At 36.7% G+C, this 21210-nt stretch overlaps 1 protein-coding gene across 7 annotated transcripts in view; it reads right to left on the minus strand.

Moving 5' to 3' along the window:
• ATP13A3 (ATPase 13A3) overlaps positions 1-21210 on the minus strand; it is a 94702-nt gene that overhangs the window by 16639 nt on the left and 56853 nt on the right. For all 7 annotated transcript variants that reach the window (XM_064366943.1, XM_012448952.3, XM_012448956.2 and 4 more), the window contains 13 exons: positions 21111-21128; positions 20627-20780; positions 20411-20531; positions 17118-17242; positions 15118-15293; positions 12117-12239; positions 11955-12034; positions 11285-11327; positions 11084-11193; positions 10708-10804; positions 9641-9713; positions 6750-6927; positions 5058-5245 (listed from right to left, as the gene is read on the minus strand). In XM_064366943.1, coding sequence (XP_064223013.1) covers positions 5058-5245; positions 6750-6927; positions 9641-9713; positions 10708-10804; positions 11084-11193; positions 11285-11327; positions 11955-12034; positions 12117-12239; positions 15118-15293; positions 17118-17242; positions 20411-20531; positions 20627-20780; positions 21111-21128 — 1486 coding nt within the window. The remainder of the gene's footprint in view (positions 1-5057; positions 5246-6749; positions 6928-9640; positions 9714-10707; positions 10805-11083; positions 11194-11284; positions 11328-11954; positions 12035-12116; positions 12240-15117; positions 15294-17117; positions 17243-20410; positions 20532-20626; positions 20781-21110; positions 21129-21210) is intronic.

Raw genomic sequence — 21210 nt, forward strand, 5'->3', positions numbered from 1 at the left:
AGACTAGGCTATGTGTGGCAAAATGAGATTATCATTTAATACATGTATTCAATGACAATTACTATTGGTTGTAAAAATGCTGAATAACATTTATTTTCAGTAATAGGTATGTCTTAATCCTAAACAGAGGCATTCTAACCTAAATGTAAATGTATTTCTGGTAAGTGAATCTCATTGATCTACTCTGCGAAAATATTTTCACAGAAAATGTTAGCCAAAAGCCAAGAGTCTGAGTTGGTGTACTATTTTTCAAACTGGGCGGGCCTTATGGCTTGCTATGGGAGCTGGGAATGGCAAACCCACCCAGCAGTACTTTGTCTCACTTTCCTAATGCAAAAACCAAACTCCTTGCTCATGGCCATTTTCTTAAGTGGGGACATACACACATATACATGCATGTATATAAGCATATACTTGTATAATTATAAGCCATAAAAGTGGCTCAGAAATTTTCTAATTATATTGATAGCCCCAACTTTTCCCCTTTTTCCTTTGATCTGGACATTTATTCACAAGTTCCTATTTGAAATCCACTTCAAACTCAAACTTTACTAACACCACAGACAAAAACCTTATCATGAAGCCTTCAGACAGGGTGAAGAAGTTACTATTCTTTTTACTGACTGTAAAGGAAGGGTCTCTGCTATTTTCAAACATGGAAGTTATTTGTAAATACAAACTTTGTTAATATCAATTCAAACCTACAGGTAAATATTTTTCATTCTACAAAAACTATACTATATATTTGTCATTCTTATGTTTATATATACCAGTGTGTAGGGGTGCATATATATGTTTTAGTTTTAGTAGCTTAGGCTAAAACTTATACTAACACTTATACCAAAACTAGAGACACTATTTTACTAGGAGACACTGACCAAAAGGATTTTTAAAAAACAGTCAGGTGTGGTGGCTCATGCCTGTAATCCCAGCACTTTGGGAGGCTGAGGTGGGCAGATCACAAGGTCCGGAGTTCGAGACCAAACTGGCCAACATGGTGAAATCTCCTCTATACTAAAAAAAATACAAAAATTAGCTGGACATGGTGGTAGGTGCCTGTAATCTCAGCTACTCAGGAGGCTAAAGCAGGAGAATCGCTTGAATTCAGGAGGCGGAGGCTGCAGTGAGCCAAGATCATGTCACTGCACTCTAGCCTGAGCAACAAAGGGAGACTCCATCTCAAAAAAAACAAAGAAACAAAAAAACACTTGGGACCCATGTTGGGTAAAAAGCAATTCTACTAAATTGTAAATATGAAATGTAACATTCGGTTTCACAAATGCAGCAACTAAAGTACTGTGTAAGTTCTATGGTCATTTAAGTAGTTATGGTCAGATAAGGAAAAAGTGTTTTAGAAAGTGCTGGTTGGAAGTATACAAACACAACAAAGAGAAAATACAAAATCAGAAAAAGGAGAGAAAAGAAATGGTCAGAAGATAAATAGCAGAGAGAAACATGGAGACTGAAAAGGAATTTCAGGCCGGGCGTGGTGGCTCACACCTGTAATCCCAACACTTTGGGAGGCTAAGGTGGGTGGATCATGAGGTCTAGAGATCGAGACCATCCTGGTCAACATGGTGAAAACCCGTCTCTACTAAAAATACAAAAATTAGCCGGGCATGGTGGCAAGTGCCTGTGGTTCCAGCTACTCGGGAGGCTGAGGTGGAAAAATCGCTTGAACCCAGGAGGCGGAGGTTGCAGTGAGCCAAGATTGCGTCACTGCACTCCAGCCTGGCAACAGAGCAAAACTCCGTCTCAAAAAAAAAAAAAGAATTTCAATAAAGTAATAATACCCATATTGCATGTTTTTCAAATCTGACTGCAGTTTTCAAACTACAGCAAAAGTAGATTTGCAATCTGGTTCTTGATGTGTGTTGTTGGGAAAAAAAAAATTACTCAAGCTCAGAAGCTTCTTTACATCTACCTAAACAATGTTTGTTTCTCAAATTTTCATGTCTCTCCCAGAGCCACCTCTTGGATCCCACCTCGAAAAATCTGCCAAGATTTCTGTGTGAAAGAGAAAATAAGTAACTGAATCTATGTTTAGCCTGGAAAGAAAAAAAAGATACTATTCAAAAAAGACACTAAGTGACAAGGAGAAGGATGGCTAACAGACATATGACCATACAAAATTTTAAAATCAATAAGGATTTCAAACATGCATTCACATTAGAGAGGTATGAATTTCTTATAAACTATGCAGCCAGCTCCTAGATTCTCCTGGCATTGTAAGCAGTGGCTTAGTAACTGTACTAAAGTATAAATATGCTTCACCAGAAGACAATAATCAAAAAAAATTCTGTCATTGGTGATGGCAGGCCAGGGTCAAGAGTATTCCTCAGATTTAGATTGTTTTAGATTGACTCTTTCATAAAGCTATGTGAATCTGAGCAAGTCATTTAGAGTCAAATTATTTTATCTATAAAATGGGGTATGATGAGGATCCTATAGGAAATAATAATTTTTAAGTATTCAAAGTATATAGCAACATGTAAATTGAAGTCATTATTAAATATTTTTCAGCTTATGGCAATATATGATGTGCTATTAATGATACCAGATCCCACTGATGGACTATGGCGTCAAAATAAGGTATCAGAAAGGATTTCCTTCCTATTCTCCTTAGTGACTCTGAAATAAAGTAGACACACATATACTATTCATTCCTAATTATTTATCTCTTTGTTCTTTCCCCAAACAATAACTAGGACCTTCTAACCTCCAGCCACGAATCTTAAACCTTTTTATTCCTATCCCTCGCCTCTTATCCAGTTATGCCTTTAAAAGGTCACCTTATTCTGTAGGGCCTCTAGGTATCTGAACTGCTTCAGCCAATTTAGACATGTTAGATGAATACGAAAAAGATACATAGGCCCTGAATAGGAAACATACTGGAATTCAGTAGTAATGCCTTCATAGACAGAGAAAGGGATAGCACAAGCGATAAACTAGAGGGATGATCCAATAAGAAACTGCGTTAAAAACTGAAGCCATTGACTGACAAGCCTAGAGTAATGTCAGACAAAAAAAAAAAAAAGAAAAAAAAATTAAAGCCAAATTCCAAGAAATCACATGTCGTTAAAAGGAGAGAGTTAAGAATTAAGTGCATATCATGACCCTTGAAATGAAAGGAGTTGAATGAGAAAATATAACCGTGAAGCTGCAGTTGAAAACAGGTAACCACACAGACTGAAGTCAAGTTTAATTTAGATTGAAAGTGAACCAGCACAAGAAAGGAAAAAACTGTAAAGAGACTTCCTAAAACGCCTAAGACAGATTAATTCTTAAAAATAATCATTTCAAAATACATTTAATACATTACACACCATTTATAGAGAACAACAACTGGCAGGTCCTAGCAAAGGACTACTCATGGACCCAATGACAAACTGACAAGAGGTGAAAACTAGCAGAATGCCTGTGTCAACTGTACGCTCCTTTTGTGCTTTTCAGAAGGCATGCTGTATAACAGCATGTACTTCTGTTTACCCACCGAGAGAAGTATACAAGCCGCTGATAGTAAAGACAATATAGTTTCATGGTTATATTTCTGCTAAATATAATCTTAATACATTTTTAAAATCATCCAGTGGCCAAAAATAAAGTGTTTATTATTTATTCAAGTAATTGGAAATTAAATGACAATACAAAATTTCTTAAGCCTTTTTTTTTTAAAGTTTTCCAAACATATAGAAGATGCATTTTAGAAACAGGCAACTAATATTCTTCCTTTCGTTTTTTAAACAGTGTGAACAGGGTAGATCTCTAAAATTAACTTTCTTGATAGAGCCGTCTTGCTTGCAAACCAGTCTCAATATCAGTTTCCTTCAAATTAAAAAAAAAAAAAAAAAGCAATGTTTCTTCATAGATGTTTTTAGCTACTCTTAAATGTATTCAATATTTCCTTGAAATTTAAAAATGCTGAACTAAAAATAAAACGTATACCAACACTAATTATTAAATTCACCTTATAAGCTATCTGTAGTGATGAAATCCTTTTAGAAATACTGTGACAAACTTTCTGTGGAAAGTTTTTCATCCTGCAGCATGGTTCTAATACAGTTCTTAGTAACATAGCTATTAGTATAGTTATACAGCACTATATGACTAATAAGTAAATAATAATAGAGTTATTTTTAAAATAAGAAACATCAGTTCCAAAAAGAGGGCCAAAAAAGGGGGAAAATTACCACTAAGATTAGATTTTAATCTTACCTGTCCAAAATATAAAGTAATAAAACTTGCCCTACAAACCAACAGGGTAGAAGTGACATAAGCTAATGAATGAGAAAATGCCTTATAAATGCTAATATGAGACCAAGACACTAATAGTTGTTACTCCTATGACATACCAATACCTGTGACCTGGCATCTTGCCAACTAGAACACTGCCACCTCGTCATAACTACAGAAAAATAATTGATATTTGCTCCAAAATACTGCAGAAATCTAAGTCTAAAAGTTGTTCCATATATTACTGTATTCTCAATATTTTTAAATTGGCAATTTAGATGTAGCAACTGATTTTTTTCCATAAACTTTAATTTTGATCAATCAAAATGATATATTCTATTGCCATAGACAAGTCCACATGGCACAGGCCTCCATTCAGTATACTGGCCCTTTTCGCAATAGCATGCAAAGATACTAGAAACGAAGAATCCCAGAGGTAAACACAGGCCATACCACTGTCAGAAATGAAGAAGACAGCTGATGCTGTGCAGACCACCCAGAAGGATATAATGCCTACTGTTCCACCTGAGGAACCTCTGTCTCTTCTTCCAATCCTAACTCCCTCTGCAATGGGTTGTAGAAATAAATGCTGGAGCCAGAGGCACCAGGATGTGAAAAACAGCAATGTTCAGCACTGGTGGTTTCAGTTTTAGGGTGGCAAAGACCAATGAAAGTAAAACACAACTGTAAACATCTAAATCACTACATTCATTCTATCTGTGAAGATCTGGTTTGCTGTGGAAAAGACTGTTACAATTATTCTCTTCTACATTTGTTTCAAAGCGGCAAGGCAGGGTGGAAATCACAATAAATGCCAAACTTACAATTTTTGTAGCAAGGTTGCCTGAAGGGTTTTCCTTTTGAAAAGGCAATTGCCACTATGAGGTACTGAAAACTGGAAATAAAAAAAACTGTGGTATTTTCATAATTTTGTATATTATGTTCATCAAGTTCGGTTTCATTGTCTACGTGTGAAGAATTCCAAAACAGGCTTCTTGTTGTATTACAAGCACTAGAATATATGCAAAAATGTTTGCATTAGTAAACACAATACTCATTTCCCAAAAGAAACCAATCTTACCTTAACTGCCCTGAATCACTACCGTAACAAATAGAAATATAGTGATATTTATAGCAAAAGATCCAACAATACCAACATAAGACGTATAAAACAGGCACAAGATTATTGGGTTTTCTCTTCAGTCAGACATCTCAATCACTTCAAAAATTAGAATCAAGAAATATTAAATAAGCCCCCCTCAGTTTTTTAATTTGGGGAGTAATTTTGGCAGAGTGAAAGCAGAGAGACAACGGGTTTGACCCAAGCTCTATCACTTTTCAGTGCTAACTGAAGAAGTATTATTTACTCTCTCTCAGCCTACCTCCTCACTGGTGAATATTGGTACCTACATCACAAGTTTACATAGGGACTAGTAGGATGACTTGTGCAAACACCTCACAAGTCACCAGTGCTGAAATTGCCCTCAATATTCTCCAGCTATGGCTCTCCCTCATTTCTACTTTCAGGTCGGCAGGACCATCAGGCACACACACAACTAATTATGAGAAGTCCCCAACAGCCATTACTAAAACATTAACTATAAACACAGGTAGGTGCTCACAAAATGTTAATCTGCTGCAAGAAAACTATGGAAAGCTTCTCAAGAAAATTCCACCTTCTTTTCCTGTGTTTTCATGTACATATAAAAAAAGTAATGTTAAATTTCTTTAAATCTTCTCAAATTTTTAAAGACAATACCTCACAATCAAACTGGAAATAAATGTTTACATCTGAAAATTTAATTCCACAAAATTAACGTATATGTTTAATTAATTAAAACAATGTTATATGTTGTGATCCATAGAACACTAGCACCTAATTTATTTTTCCCTGTAAGTTTTAAAATGCCATTTCCTAAACTGGGGGAAGAAAGATTAGAAGCACAAAATACTCTTGGTTTAGAAGAGGCCCCAGAGATTAATTCCAACTTTTTTATTTTACAGATAAGTAAGGCTCAGCAGCAAATTAAGAAACTGATCTAAGGTCCTCATCTTGGTAGTGATTATTAGGATTTTGCCTGAACATCTTCCCAAAGCCAGAAGAAGTGACTGTGATAGAAAGGCAAATACAGGTCAAATTATGGAAGTGTTTAAAGCAGTCCTCATGCAAATGTTATCTCAAAAAACAATCTCTTGGCTCACTGACACCTCTACCTCCCAGGTTCAAGTGATTCTCCTGCCTCAGCCTCCCAAACTGCTGGGATTGCAGGCAGGAGCCACCATGCCCAGCTAATTTGTGTATTTTTTGTAGAGACAGCATTTCGCCATGTTAGCCAGGCCGGTCTTGAACTCCTGGTCTCAAGTGATCTACCTGCCTTGGCCTCCCAAAGTACTGGGACTACAGATATGAGCCAGTGTGCCTGGCGCAAACTTTTATATAAACTTCTAAACTCATTTTTATATCATATATGTCACAGATATTTTATGTGGATTCTTACATAGACTGACCAACTTACTCTGATTCTGGATGCCACACTTCATACCAAGGTTGTTGCTTGACCCAAAAAAACCCCAAAGATTGAAATCCAATGGAGATGATAATCTGAGACAAAACGGAGAAGAGAAGGGCCCCAGATATAAGACCCGAAGGTGGTCTTTGCGGCACAAGTTCCTTCCAGGCAGGATTTAAACTCACTATATTAAAAATAAAAAGAAGAAAGGTTTGTATCTACATTAATCTGTCACTATAAAAGGCATAACTGGATTCTTTAGGAACTTTAAAAATTTGTTTTTGCCTAACAATTTTTTAATATAAAAACTCCCCAAAAACTAAGCCACATATCATACCATATTTAAATAATCTGTAAAAGTAAACAGTGTAGGCTTTTTTGAAAAATGCCTCAGGAATAATTTTTACATTTCTATTGAAATTCAGCAAAAACACTGACAAATAAAAATAAAACTAGGCCAGGAGTGGTGGTTCATGCTTGTAATCCCAGCAATTTGGGAGGCCAAGGTGGGAGGATCACTTGAGCCTAGGAGTTTGAGACCAGCCTCGGCAACACAGTGAGACCCCATCTCTGCAATAAAAATGTTTTAATTTTTTAATTAGAAAATAAAAAGGGCCCCAGATATGAATTTTTTTAATTAAAAAAATAGTAAAACTAAATATAAACACAAGAACTATAAAGTTAATCATCTCATATATTTAAGAGACCATTATTTTCTGAATTTTTATTTATTTATTTATTTTGAGACAGAGACTTACACTATCACCCAGGCTGGAGTGCAGTGGCGGGATCTTGGCTCACTGCAACCTCAGCCTCCTGGGTTCAAGCGATTCTCCTGGCTCAGCCTCCCAAGTAGCTGGGACTACAGGCACGTGCCACCACACCCAGCTAATTTTTTGTATTTTTACTAGTGATGGGGTTTCTCCGTGTTAGCCAGAATGGTCTTGATCTCCTGACCTCGTGATCCGCCTGCCTCGGTCTCCCAAAGTATGCGAATTACAGGCGTGAGCCACCATGCATGGCCCCATTTTCTGAACCTTTAATTGCAAAACTACAGTTAAAATAATACATACTTCTTCCTCTTAAGACATTAACAATGTTTGGATCACCAGGCGCGGTGGCTCACGCCTGTAATCCCAGCATTTTGGGAGGCTGAGGCGGGTGGATCACGAGGTCAAGAGATTGAGACCATCCTGGTCAACATGGTGAAACCCTGTCTCTACTAAAAATACAAAAAATTAGCTGGGCATGGTAGCGCATGCCTGTAATCCCAGCTACTCAGGAGGCTGAGGCAGGAGAATTGCCTGAACCCAGGAGGCGGAAGTTGTGGTGAGCCGAGATCGTGCCATTGCACTCCAGCCTGGGTAACAAGAGCGAAATTCCGTCTCAAAAAAAAACAATGTTTGAAGCAATATAAACACAGCAGAAACATTTTTTTAAAAAGGCTTTAATTACTTATCAAGGTGGTGTCCACAAGTTTTCCACTATAAAGTTTCTATTTTTCAGCCAGGCATGGTGGCTCACACCTGTAATCCCAGCAATTTGGGAGGCCAAGGCAGGCAGAGCACTTGAGGTCAGGAATTCGAGACTAGCCTGGCCAACATGATGAAACCCCGATTCTATTAAAAATATAAAAATTAGCCAGGCATAGTGGCATGCATCTGTAATCCCAGCTACTCAGGAGGCTGAGGGAGGAGAATCGCTTTAACTCGAAAGGCAGAGGTTGCAGTGAGTCGAGATCATGCCACTGCACTCCAGAGAGCCACTCTTTCTCAAAAAAAAAAAAGTTTCTATTTTTCCTTTTTTAACTAGTACCTTGTGAAAAGATACTTTGTGAAAATCCTGCTCCTCATCAAACTTTCACTAGTTTTATGGTCTACTAAAGATAAGTAGTTCTCAACCAAAGAATTCTGCACCCCAAGGGAGCATCTGGCAATGTCTGGAGATATTTTTTGGCTGTTACAACACGGACAGTTACTGGAAGCTAGTAAGAAGGGGGCCAGAGATGCTGCTAAGCATCCTACGATGCCCAGAACAGCTCCCACAACAAAGAATTACCTGCCTAAAATGTCATAGTCTAATTCCTTCCATATTTATTAGTTAGCATTTACTGTAGGGAAGAGCTTTCCCTTCTCTCAGTCACACGGACTTGTGAATTTTCATTTGGTTCAGTGGCTCACATCCCATTATCATCATTATTTATTTAGATGTTAATATCACCAATACTAGAACAAACTAACATCTTATGCCTCTTTATATAGTGCATCTGGAGGAACACAGCATCACTTCTGTGATATTTCTGCCAAAAACTTACAGCCTGAGTCTAATGACAATAAATCAGGCAAACCCAAACTGACTGGCTACACTGTTTCATAAATGTTAGCATCAAGAGCCCCTAAAAACAAGACTATTTCAGATTAAAGAAGACTAAAAAGACATGGTAGCTAAATGAAATGTGTGGACCTGGATTACATCCTGGTTCTAATCTAGGAGACTAGGGGAAAATAGGCAGAAAGGGCATTATTGAGACAAATGACAAATCTTGAATACGAGTTTTGGACCAGATAATATTATATTAATGTTAAACTTCCTGATCTTTACAACTGTATTTAGTTATATAAAAGAATGGTTTTGCTTTTAGAAAAAATACACTTAAATTGCCAGAGGCAAAAGGGCATAATGACTCCAAACTTATTTTCAAATATTTCAGGAAAAAAAATAGAACAATAAAATAAATGGGGCAAGATGTAAACAACTAGCAATAAAATACTATATTTACAAGGCATCTGGAGAAGTGTGAGCTATGTTACAATTGTTGATGTAAATTTACCAAAATCTATTAAGTCACATCATAATTTCATATACTTTAAAGATTAATAACAAAGCAAAATACTCACTTGTAAATACCACTACCAAAATGATTGCCAGATCAATGAAGAGAAACTGGAAGTCTCCTAGGTTACTTAAGATCTACAGAAGTAATTTTAAAAACATTATTAGTTTTCAGGAACTATTTTTATAGCATTGTCCCCAGGCTTTATTAATAGTTTGGATTTCCCAATAATGACAACTTAAAAATGACATTGGACCTGCTTAAAAATTGAAATATATGTCTTTGAAATTAATTAAATATAACATATATTTACAAATATTTGGTTTAGTACATTAGTATAAAAGGCATCTTCTTAAAATTCATTCAATAGGCCAGAAGCAGTGGCAGACGAGTGTAATCCCAGCACTATGGGAGGCCGAGGTGGGTAGATCATGAGGTCAAGAGATCGAGACCATCCTGGTCAACATGGTGAAGCCCTGTCTCTACTAAAAATACAAAAATTAGCTGGGCGTGGTGGTGTGTGCCTGTAGCCCCAGCTACTTGGAAGCTGAGGCAGGAGAACTGCTTGAACCTGGGAGACAGAGGTTGCAGTGAGCTGAGATTGCACCATTGCACACCAGCCTAGCAACAGAGCAAGATTCTGCCTCAAAGAAAAAAAAAATTTATGTTCAATAAAAACCTCTAAAAAGTTTTTTGGCAAAAAGAAAACACAAACATTTACTCAAAATATTCAATCTTGTAAATTTGTATCTTGAAGTTTCCTTAATATCTAATACCATCCCTTCTGATACTTTCTACAAATGGTAAAATGGGACAGTGTCAGCATCAGTCTTTAGGATGTCCTAACACTTTGATTATAAAATCTGATCGGGTACCTGTGGGCATCGCTATTTATACTTTTTCTCCAAATGCAAACCATTCTCCAAATTCAACAAACCACTGTTGAAACATCTTCTCTCATTCTAACTTTCAATCTGCTATTCAAACACAGTAAACTGAAGGTAAATTTATAGGTACTACTCACATAAACTCAATTACTAATGGATGCATTCAAAATCAAACATATATGCTCAACATCTTAATTTACTGTGCACATTAAGTATTATCCCTGTGCACAATGTTAATACTCACAGAATACAGGAGAGTAACACTGAAGTACTGGATAATGCTGTACAATGCCATAAATTTAAACACACAGAAGGAAGTTATTAAAGCAGCACGGCCTTCCCTGTGAAAAGAAATTAAATGTTGGCATGTGAATAAAGGCATTTTCAACTCCTTTTCCAAACCACAATTTTATCTTGACAGATTAACGTCAACATTCAACAGCTAAAACAAAGTGCTTAGCCACCAAATGAGTAGCAGCAATCAGTTACTAAGAAGTTACAGCTCAAATGTGCTAATCTGCTAATATTAAACAAATTCCCATTACTTTTTATGACAATTTTCTCTTCCGTATTATTAGAGCAAGATAAAAAGGGACGAGAATAATTTTAGTTTGTATTACCTGATAAGGTTTGGCACACAGGAAATACTAGGAGTTTTAGAGGTAAAGGGAGATGCCACCGAAGCTTCAAGCTCTGATAAGGAAATGCCTCCGTGTGCCCTCTTCAAAGCCTAATAATATTAAGAAAACTGGTTAAGTTTAGTGAATATGATTTAGGTTACAGTAAGAACTACAAAAGTAAATCACAAAAACTATACTTACACCACAATCATTTGCGCCATCACCACACATCCCAACAAAATAACTAAGAAACAAAACAATGTTAAGGTTTTAATTAATTTCTTAAACTACATAACATTTAACTTAATTAAGACTTTTCTATTACAATATTATAAAGCGCTAACACACCAAGATTTCCCCAGTGAAACTAATGAATCTTTTCATGATATTGAACACATTATATTGTGTGCTGCTTTGCACATAGCACCAGACTGCAAGTGAAATGACCTAGGTTATTGTCCTATTTCTGTCACATTATTGGCAAATCATTTTGGTGTCTCAATTTCCTCATCTTTAGAGCAAAGCGCTTGTGCCTACAGTCTTTAGTATAGCTACTTTTAAAGTTATCAGCAAAAAGTTCTCCCTTAATAACATGAAACACGACTGTTCACTAAAATGATATAGTCACTTCTACCAAGATAGAACACCTGAAAGAATGAAGTCATAGGTAGTACCTGGATATTTTACTTTAGTTTAAGTATATGAGCCTCTTTTAAAGAGGCACTCAAAGTTTTCATGAATCTTACAGATCACAATTATATATATAAATATATGAAATAGTGTAAGAAACATATATAAAAATTATTTTTCTGATGCTAAAATGAAACCATAATTCATCAAAAAACAAACAAAAAAAGACACCAATACTTACTCAACATTTTGCAATGCTTCTATCAACTGTGTCTTCTGATCAGGTGCCATACGAGCAAACACAGTGCCATGCAACATCAACTGGAAAAAATAATGTAAATTTCTTAAAAATATTGTTCATGATGTATTCATGTGAATACATACATATACCCAAATTACTTACCTTAGGAACAAGGTCTTGAAAATGCTCCAGTATCACTGAAAATGATTTTCCGTTCATTGCAAAATGATAACGAGTCATTTGAAGATCCTCTAAGCTATCATGGACCAATTTAACTGGAATATCCTGTGTATGAGACATTAGGAACATTATTTAGACAGCCAAACCAGGTAAAACAATTCTATTTTAAACATATTTGTTCTAAAACTGAATTCTTTCATTTGACATGTTATACAATACAACAAAAGCCTGACATTTATTCAAAGTAAAAAGAAACTCAATTAAATATGAGCTTCAATTTGAAACGATGCATGAACTGAGTATGATGGACCACCTACATCTTTTACCACTAGTTACGTGAAGAGTACAATAAACATTTGGAATTCTTTTTTTTTTTTTAGAAAAAAAAAAGAAAGGAAGAAAGAAAGAAAGAGAAAAAAAAGAATGAAGAAGAGGAAGAAAAAGGAAGAGAAAGAGGGAGAGAGAACGGGAGTATTGCTTTATTGCCCAGGCTAGAATGCAGTCTAAAAATGGGAATTGAAAACCTCTTTTATGCCAATAATTGTGCTTAACAATGGAGACAGGAAGGAATAAGGGAAGAAAATAATAAACAAGCAGCCAACCAATATTTCATTTAAACCTATGAAATGCTATGTAATTATTGAGGAGTGATTTACTTCCAATTATGTAGTCACTTTTGGAATAGGTGTGATATTGTACTGATAAAAATGTATGTTTTGTGTATTTGAAGTGGAGAGTTCTATAAATGTTTATTAAGTTTACTTGTTCCGGGTCTGAGTTCAAGTCCTGGATATCCTTGTTAATTTTCTATCTCGTTGATCAGTTTAAGATTGACAATGTGATGTTACAGTCTCCCACTCCCGCTTTATAAGTCATTAAGAACTTGTCTCGTATATCTGGGTGCTCCTGTATTGGGTGCGTGTATATTTAGAATCGTTAGCTCTTCTTGTTGCATTGATCCTTTCACCATTATGTAATGTCCTTCTTTGCCTCTTTTGATCTTTATTGCTTTATAGTCTATTTTATCAGAGGTGAGAATTACAACTCCTGCTTTTTATTTATTTATTTTTGCTCTCCGTTTGGTTCGTAAATCTTCCTCCATCCCTTGGTTTTGAGTCTTTGTGTATTGTTGCATGTGAGATGGGTCTGGATACAGCATACCGATGGGTTTTGGCTTTTTATCCAGTTAATAATATATATGAGTTTAATACTGCCATTTGATGCTAGCTGGCTGTTTTGCTCATTAGTTGATGTAAGTGCTTCATTATGTTAATGCTCTTTACTTTTTGATATATTTTTGGAAAGGCTGATACTGGTTGTTCCTTTATATGTGTAGGGCTTCTTTCAGAAGCTCTTGTAAAGCAGGCCTGGTGATGGTGAAATCTCTAAGTACTTGCTTGTTCACAAAAGATTTTATTTTTCCTTCGCTTGTGAAGCTTAGTTTGGCTGGATATGAAATTCTGGGTTGAAAGTTCTTTTCTTTAAGGATGTTGAATATTGGCCCCCACTCTTTTCTGGCTTGTAGGGTTTCTGCTGAGAGATCTGCTGTAAGTCTGATAGGCTTCCCTTTGTGGGTAACCTGACCTTTCTCTCTGGCTGCTCTTAGTATTTTCTCCTTCATTTCAACCCTAATGAATCTGACGATTATGTGCCTTGGGATTGGTCTTCTTGAGGAATATCTTTGTGGTGTTCTCTGTATTACCTGGAGTTGAATACTGTCCTGCCTTACTAGGTTGGGAGTATTTTTTACTATTTTCCAACTTGGATTCATTCTCTTCATTACATTCAGGTACACCTATCAAACATAGATTAGGTCTTTTCACATAATCCCATATTTCTTGGAGACTTTGCTCATTCCTTTTTATCCTTTTTTCTCTTATCTTGTCTTCTCGTTTTATTTCATTAAGTTGGTCTTCGACCTCTGACATCCTTTCTTCTGCTTGATCAATTTGACTGTTAAAACTTGTGCGTACTTTGTGAAGTTCTCGTGATATGTTTTTCAGCTCCATTAATTCACTTATATTCCTCTCTAAATTGTCTATTCTCTTGTCAAACCTTTTTTCAAAGTTCTTAGTTTCTTTGCATTGGGTTAGAACAGGTTCTTTTAATTCACAGAAGTTTCTTATCATCCACCTTCTGAAGCCTACTTCTGTTAATGGAACGCACTCGTTCTCCAACAGGGCTTGTTCCGTTGCTGATGAGGAACTGTGATCCCCTGTAGAGGGAGAGGCATTCTGATTTTGGGTATTCTCAGCCTTTTTACGCTGGTTTCTTCCCATTATTGTAAATTTATCTGCCTGTTGTCTTTGTGATTACCGACTTTCAAATTAGGTCTCTGAGTGGACGTCCAACTTGTTGATTCCCAGAGCCGAAATCTGAGCAATCCACTGTGCCCGCCAAAACAGCGGTGTTAAGATTGATGGTGCTTTTCTGCCCAGGAATCTCCAGTCTAGCTCCCTTCTTGAGTCCGTCTTTCATCAGCTGAATAGGCGACTCTGTCTTCCCGGAGCTCCAAACAGCATCGGCCAAAAGAGGACCCAGTCCTGCTCACTCTGCACCAAGAACTGCTGCGCCGAGGCGCCGGCAAAACTGCCGTGCTGGCCACAAGAGTTGCGCTGGCAACCCGTGGGGCTCCTCCGCTGGGAATCTCCTGAGCAACAAAAATTCGTATGAAAGTGTGGCATCCTCTCATTCTCTGCACTTTCACTGGGAGCTACAATCCCGAGCTGCTAGTGATCAGCCATCTTGGATCTCTCCTCTCTGGAATTCTTATACTTTAAAACTATGCTTCTCATCTCTGGCTAAATATCAAATTTTGAACACTGAGATTTCTGGGTCTGCACCAGTCCCAATGAAATACAATCTCTGAAAAAATAACCCAGACTTCTGTTTTCATTTAGTTTTTGCTTTACTGTGTTTTAATGCATCACAGAGTAAATATAAACCAACAAACTTCAAAAGGGACAATTAATCTTGACATTACCTCTGAGTCAATTGCTGATGGATGACTGCAATGTGTGAGGGAGTCTGCATAATGCCAATTTATTTTGGCAACCTTCCCATCCTTTGGAGGTAATGCTTCAGCAATAATCACTTTATCCTGAGGTAGAATCATTCCACAGTCTCTGGCCACAGAGACAGCAGTCAACATGTTGTCACCTAATTTTAAAAATATTTTAAATGTATTAAAATTAAAATGGAAACATGAACATATCAAACAAGTACTTGCTGAGAATCTACTACAGTCTCCTTGACTGTTCTGCCAGAATAAAGATAATCTATGGTCCTTTCCTTTAGAGTTTAAAAATAACAAAACTGGAGCATACTTATCAAAACCAGCCTCAAATAATGCAAGCACGCATACGCTAACGAAAACGTCTCACCCACAGTGTTTGAAGCCAAATACAATTCTCAATCTTTTCCAGTCATGCACTATTTGTATCCACACAATACCTGAAACAGTGCTACACACAGAGCAGGTGGCTCAATAGATATTTACCGAAATAACTTTGCAGTGACTAGTGGTCTATGCAAGAACACAAGCACCATACCATAGAAAAGGATAAATTGCAAAAGCAAGATATACAAAACAAAAAGTTAAGAAAGGTAATAGGAACAGATGTAAATGAGAAGCGAGACAACTTGTCAGTCATGAGAAGAAAGAACAGAAAAGCAGCAAGGATGGGATCTTAAAGAAGAAGCAGGCAAAGGTTTGTGGATCCCACTGCTACCAAAACAGAAGAGCAAGATATTTCTTTCCTCAATTCCCACATACTATTTCCAAGAATATCTTCCTATGACCTTAGGTACACAAAGCCATACTCTGGCAAGGGGAAAAAAAAAAAAAGAGGATGATGAGGTACAGGTGAAAAGTGCCTTGACAGAGGAGACATAAGAACTACTCGGATGCTAACAGACTTAGTTACCTTGAGTTACATGGTAAAAGCATGCTATTAGATAGATCCCAGAGTCTAAAACACAAAAATGTATACAGACTTTCTCCATATTAGTCTTACTCAACACATAAGTACCATAAAGTATCTTAAATCTAATTATCTGCTAAGAAAAAAAAAAAGAGCTACCACACAGCTAAGGAATAAGTTATGTAATATTATTAACAGTATAGTAACACCAGGAGAATCCCTTAGATGTGCTAGAAAAAAAAAATGGGCTATTTCACTAGAAATCAAGCTAGGGTAATAAATAATATCTTACTTATAAAAATGTAATTCTATCAAATATCTATTAATCATTTTTTTTTTTTTTTTGCAGTTCTAAAAATTGCAAAGGACCTCAAAATGAGTAAAATATATTCCTAACCCTCAAGAATCCTTTTTTTTTTTTGGTGGAGATGGAGTTTCACTCTTGTTGCCCAGATTGTAGTACTATGGTGCATTCTCAGCTCACTACAACCTCCACCTCCTGGGTTCAAGTGATTCTCCTGCCTCAGCCTCCCAAGTAGCTGGGATTACAGGCATGTGCCATCACGCCCAGCTAATTTTGTATTTTTACAAATACAAAATTTGTAGAGACGGGGTTTCTCCATGTTGGTCAGACTGGTCTCGAACTCCTGACCTCAGGTGATTCGCCAGGCTCGGCCTCCCAAAGTGCTGGGATTACAGGTGTGAGCCACTGCGCCCAGCCAAGAATCTAACTCTCTAGTAGAGAAAACAAATCTACAAATAACACAAGGTACAATAAGTACTATAAGAAATATATAAAGAGAGATAAAAAGGAGTCTAGTGTACATTTTTACAGTGTACTTTTAATATTTTACTATACTTTCTATAAATAGGATTTGCAAGACGTCAAAAAGAATATGACAAGGTTACCTTGCACTTGGGAAAATATTAAGAGCTAAAAGAGAACGCAGGCTGGAGCCACTATATAATACATGATTTTATAACTGATTATCCCTCAATATTACATAACTTGAACTCCGTCACACTCAATTTTCTTCTGTGTTCTTTTATAAAGTCTAACCTGTGACCATGACAGTGCGAATGTTGGCTTTATGCAAATCTTCAAGTACTGCAGGGGTTTCTTGCTTTAATTTGTTTTGCATTACAATTAATCCCATAAAATCCATGTTGTTTTCAATTGCATCTCTGTGGAAAAAGAAGTTTTAACACATAATGGTTTAGTCAAAAGAGTAAGCAATTCATGTATACACACTAATTTAAAATATCTAAGCAATTAAAAATGTCTAAGTTATAAAGCAATTTTAAAAAGCTATGAATTAACATTTTTATATGCTGAATAAACCACGTGTGTTCAGGAGTTCAATATCTCTATATCATAACCATTGGGAAATGTACGTCACTAAACAATTCCAGTACTAAGGAATATTCACTTTGTGCTCTATCCAAAAATGTGTAAGCATAAATCTATTCTTTACTGCCCTCTACAACATAACCTAATTTAAATGTTAAGTGAAAAAGGAAAAACTGTGACTCAAGCACAATCAATACAGTTTTCGTGGATTCATTATCAAGTATCAGATCAGGTCTATAAAACAATTACTGATCCTGAAAATGTGACACAAGAATATTAGCAATCCAACAATGAGATCAACTTGGGACCCAGAGATGGGTCTTTGAAAATATTACTAGGGCCGGGCGCGGTGGCTCAAGCCTGTAATCCCAGCACTTTGGGAGGCTGAGGCGGGTGGATCACGAGGTCAAGAGATCGAGACCATCCTGGTCAACATGGTGAAACCCCGTCTCTACTAAAAATACAAAAAATTAGCTGGGCATGGTGGCGCGTGCCTATAATCCCAGCTACTCGGGAGGCTGAGGCAGGAGAATTGCCTGAACCCAGGAGGCGGAGGCTGCGGTGAGCCGAGATCGCGCCATTGCACTCCAGCCTGGGTAACAAGAGCGAAACTCCGTCTCAAAAAAAAAAAAAAAAAAAAAAAAAGAAAATATTACTAATATAGTTATCAAGATGTTACTCTTTATATAACTAAGTATTTACAATGGAACAGGCACTGTGCTAGTCATTGGGAGGTTAAAGACAAAAAGGGATGGTCTCTACTCTCAAGTAACTTGGGTGGGGAAACAGACATGCAACCAAAGAGATGCACACAAAAATAATATGTGCTTTAGCACTATAAAAGAGAAGACGTCTGTTCAGTGATAGTCACATTCTTAAGAAATCCCAGGTTAGGCATGGTAGCTCATGCCTATAATCCCAGCAGTGTGAGAGGCTGAGATAGGAGAACTGCTTGAACCCAGGAGTTTGAGGCCAGCCTGGGCAGCATAGTGAGACCCCCGTCTCTATAAAAAATGAAAAAACAATCAGTTGGGCATGGTGGCACATGCCTGTAGTCCCACTACTAGGAAGGTTTGAGGCATGAGGATCGCTTGAGCCCAGGAGGTCAAGTCTGCAGTGAGACGTGCTTGTTCTACTGCACTCCAGCCTAAGCAACAAAGAGACCCTATCTCAAAAGAAACAAACAAACCAAAAACATCTCAACCTACCTTAATTTTATCATAGAAATTTTTTGCTCAATGGGGAAGGAAAAGGATCTAAGGTCAGAGACTAGAATTTCAGACTTGGAATAACCAAATGATTTTTCTAATAAAATTCCAATAAAAGCTGCTTGAAGTATACACCTATGAAACCTAAAATCTTTTGAAACACATAATTTCTAACAATGGGTGGTAAGAACATTAGAGAATAGTTGAGAAAATTAATATAAATGAAACTGCTGGTGGTAACAGCAGGAAAAAGCCTTGAAACCTGAAATTGTATTTCAAAGCGCAAAGCTCTATCAATGTGAAGCTACAGTGTCAAAAGTACTAAGCTATTTCCCTTCAGGCACTAGTTTCTGGCTTCAGCTGGTCTCCTAACTCTCTCTATACCATATGAATGATACAGGTCATGGAAATCTCACCTTCTAGTTAGTGAATAGTCCAATATTCAAGATATAAAAGCTTAAGCTATAAGGGAAATGCTAAAACCTGTTCCTACAAGGTAGAATAGAAGCACAGAGGTGGTCTCAGTGGAAGGGTAAAGAAGAAACGGAGTAGAGAAAGAGAGGAAAGTTAACGAGGAGGGACAGAGTATTCTCAGCACAAGAAAGAGTCTATCCAGTGGCATGGAAGGATGTCTGAAGATGACAGTCTCAAGAACTATTGTCAATTCAATAATTCGTTTTTAAGGGTAAACAGCAAAAGGCATCCATTTTCTTATCCCCTAGCACCCTTGCTAGTATGAAGCTATAAACCAAGAAGAGACTAATGTGTCCTTAGTAGGAATTAGGATATATTATATACATTTGTGGTTCCTGACATGCATATGTATCATATAATTTGGGTAGAGGTTTTTCTTTAAAAAAAAAAAAAAAAAAAACTCATGTTTAGACCACCTCCACCAAATAGGCAGAATTAGCAGGACAGCCAAGTGATACTCCTTTCTGCTTACAAACTGCTAGGTACATCATGAAATATTCCTAAACAAAAATGCTATCCTCAAAGGTAGGTCTGTATCAGTTACAGTCAAAGTGACAATCCTTGAATGTGACACTGGTGATGTCATTTGACAAGGGGAGAATGGGGAGAGTATTGGGGATTTGGAAACAAGTGAGGTGAGAGAAGCTTAGTTACTAGGACTCAACATTATATTCTGATTAAATTAGATCCAATCTCTGGGCAAAAGAGAGAAGATCAACTGGGGAAAATAAACTTCTATAAAATTACATTTACTATTCTTGGAATGTGCCTGACACACAGTAGGCATACAATAAATATTTAACATATTGAAAATAGTCTCAAAGGGCTCTAAGTAAAAGACATATGGTATTACAATAACATAAGGAAACACAGGTAAACAGTCAATACAGAATGATCACTTAAGACCAGGAGTTTGAGGCCAGCCTGGCCAACATGCCAAAAACCCCGTCTCTACTAAAAATATAAAAATTAGTCGGGCACAGTGACACATGCCCATCCTTGGGAGGATGAGGCACAAGAATCGCTTGAACCTAGGAGAGGCAGAGGCTGCAGTGAGCTGAGACTGCGCCACTGCACTCTAGCCTGGGTACAGGGTGAGGCTGTCTCTCAAAAAAACAAACAAACAAACCCAGAATGAAAGGAAATTAGGCAGTGGGAAAAATGTACTTTTACTTCAATCACCTAAAACAATATTATATATATTTTCATACATTCAATATTCAGTAAATACTCAATTACATGCAAATTACTGTGTATGACTGATATAAACATAAATGATTATGACTGGAAAACCTGTGTAGGAAAGCTGTTCAATCTTACCTGCTAATATTCTGTACTTTATGCCATGTCAGTTTTGACTCCAATTTTCTGTGTGCAAGAGCAATCACACGGAAGCCCTGTTTAGTGAAGTCTTCCAAAACTTTTTGAAAATCAACCGGAACTTTTTAAAAGAAAAAGTAAATTTCATTGTTAAAATTACTAATACAAGTTGACACAAATACCAGAATTTTATCCAAAGCATAGATATTTGCTTACCTGTTTCAGGTTTACAAAGACTGGCAATGACCTCAGGTGCTCCTTTCATGTAGGCATCCATTTTCTTATCCCCTAGCACCCTTGCAACCACACTCATACGTTGCAAAGCAGAGGAAAATGGAAACTGGCGCACAATTCCTATCTCATAAATAGCCTATATAATTTCAAAAGATGCACAAAGGACTTATTATTCTTAAAGAATCAAAACAAATATACTTAGGTAACAAGTCAACATTCTTCACTTACTGGAACAATTCCTATCGCATAAATAGACTATATAATTTCAAAAGATACACAAAGCACTTATTATTCTTTAAGAATAAAAATAAATATACTTAGGTAACAAGTCAACATTCTTCACTTACTGGAACAATTCCTATCGCATAAATAGACTATATAATTTCAAAAGATACACAAAGCACTTATTATTCTTTAAGAATAAAAATAAATATACTTAGGTAACAAGTCAACATTCTTCACTTACTGGAAGTTCAAACAGCTCCTAAAAATGAAACAAAGCAAGAAGAAATAGTACAGATTAACTCTATTAACACACTAAAGTTAGAAAAAGTTTACTAAGCTTC

This window comes from Aotus nancymaae, unplaced genomic scaffold, assembly GCF_030222135.1.
Source record: "Aotus nancymaae isolate 86718 unplaced genomic scaffold, 86718_ANA_hifiasm-v0.15.2.pri h1tg000067l, whole genome shotgun sequence".
NCBI classification, from domain to species: Eukaryota; Metazoa; Chordata; class Mammalia; order Primates; family Aotidae; genus Aotus; species Aotus nancymaae.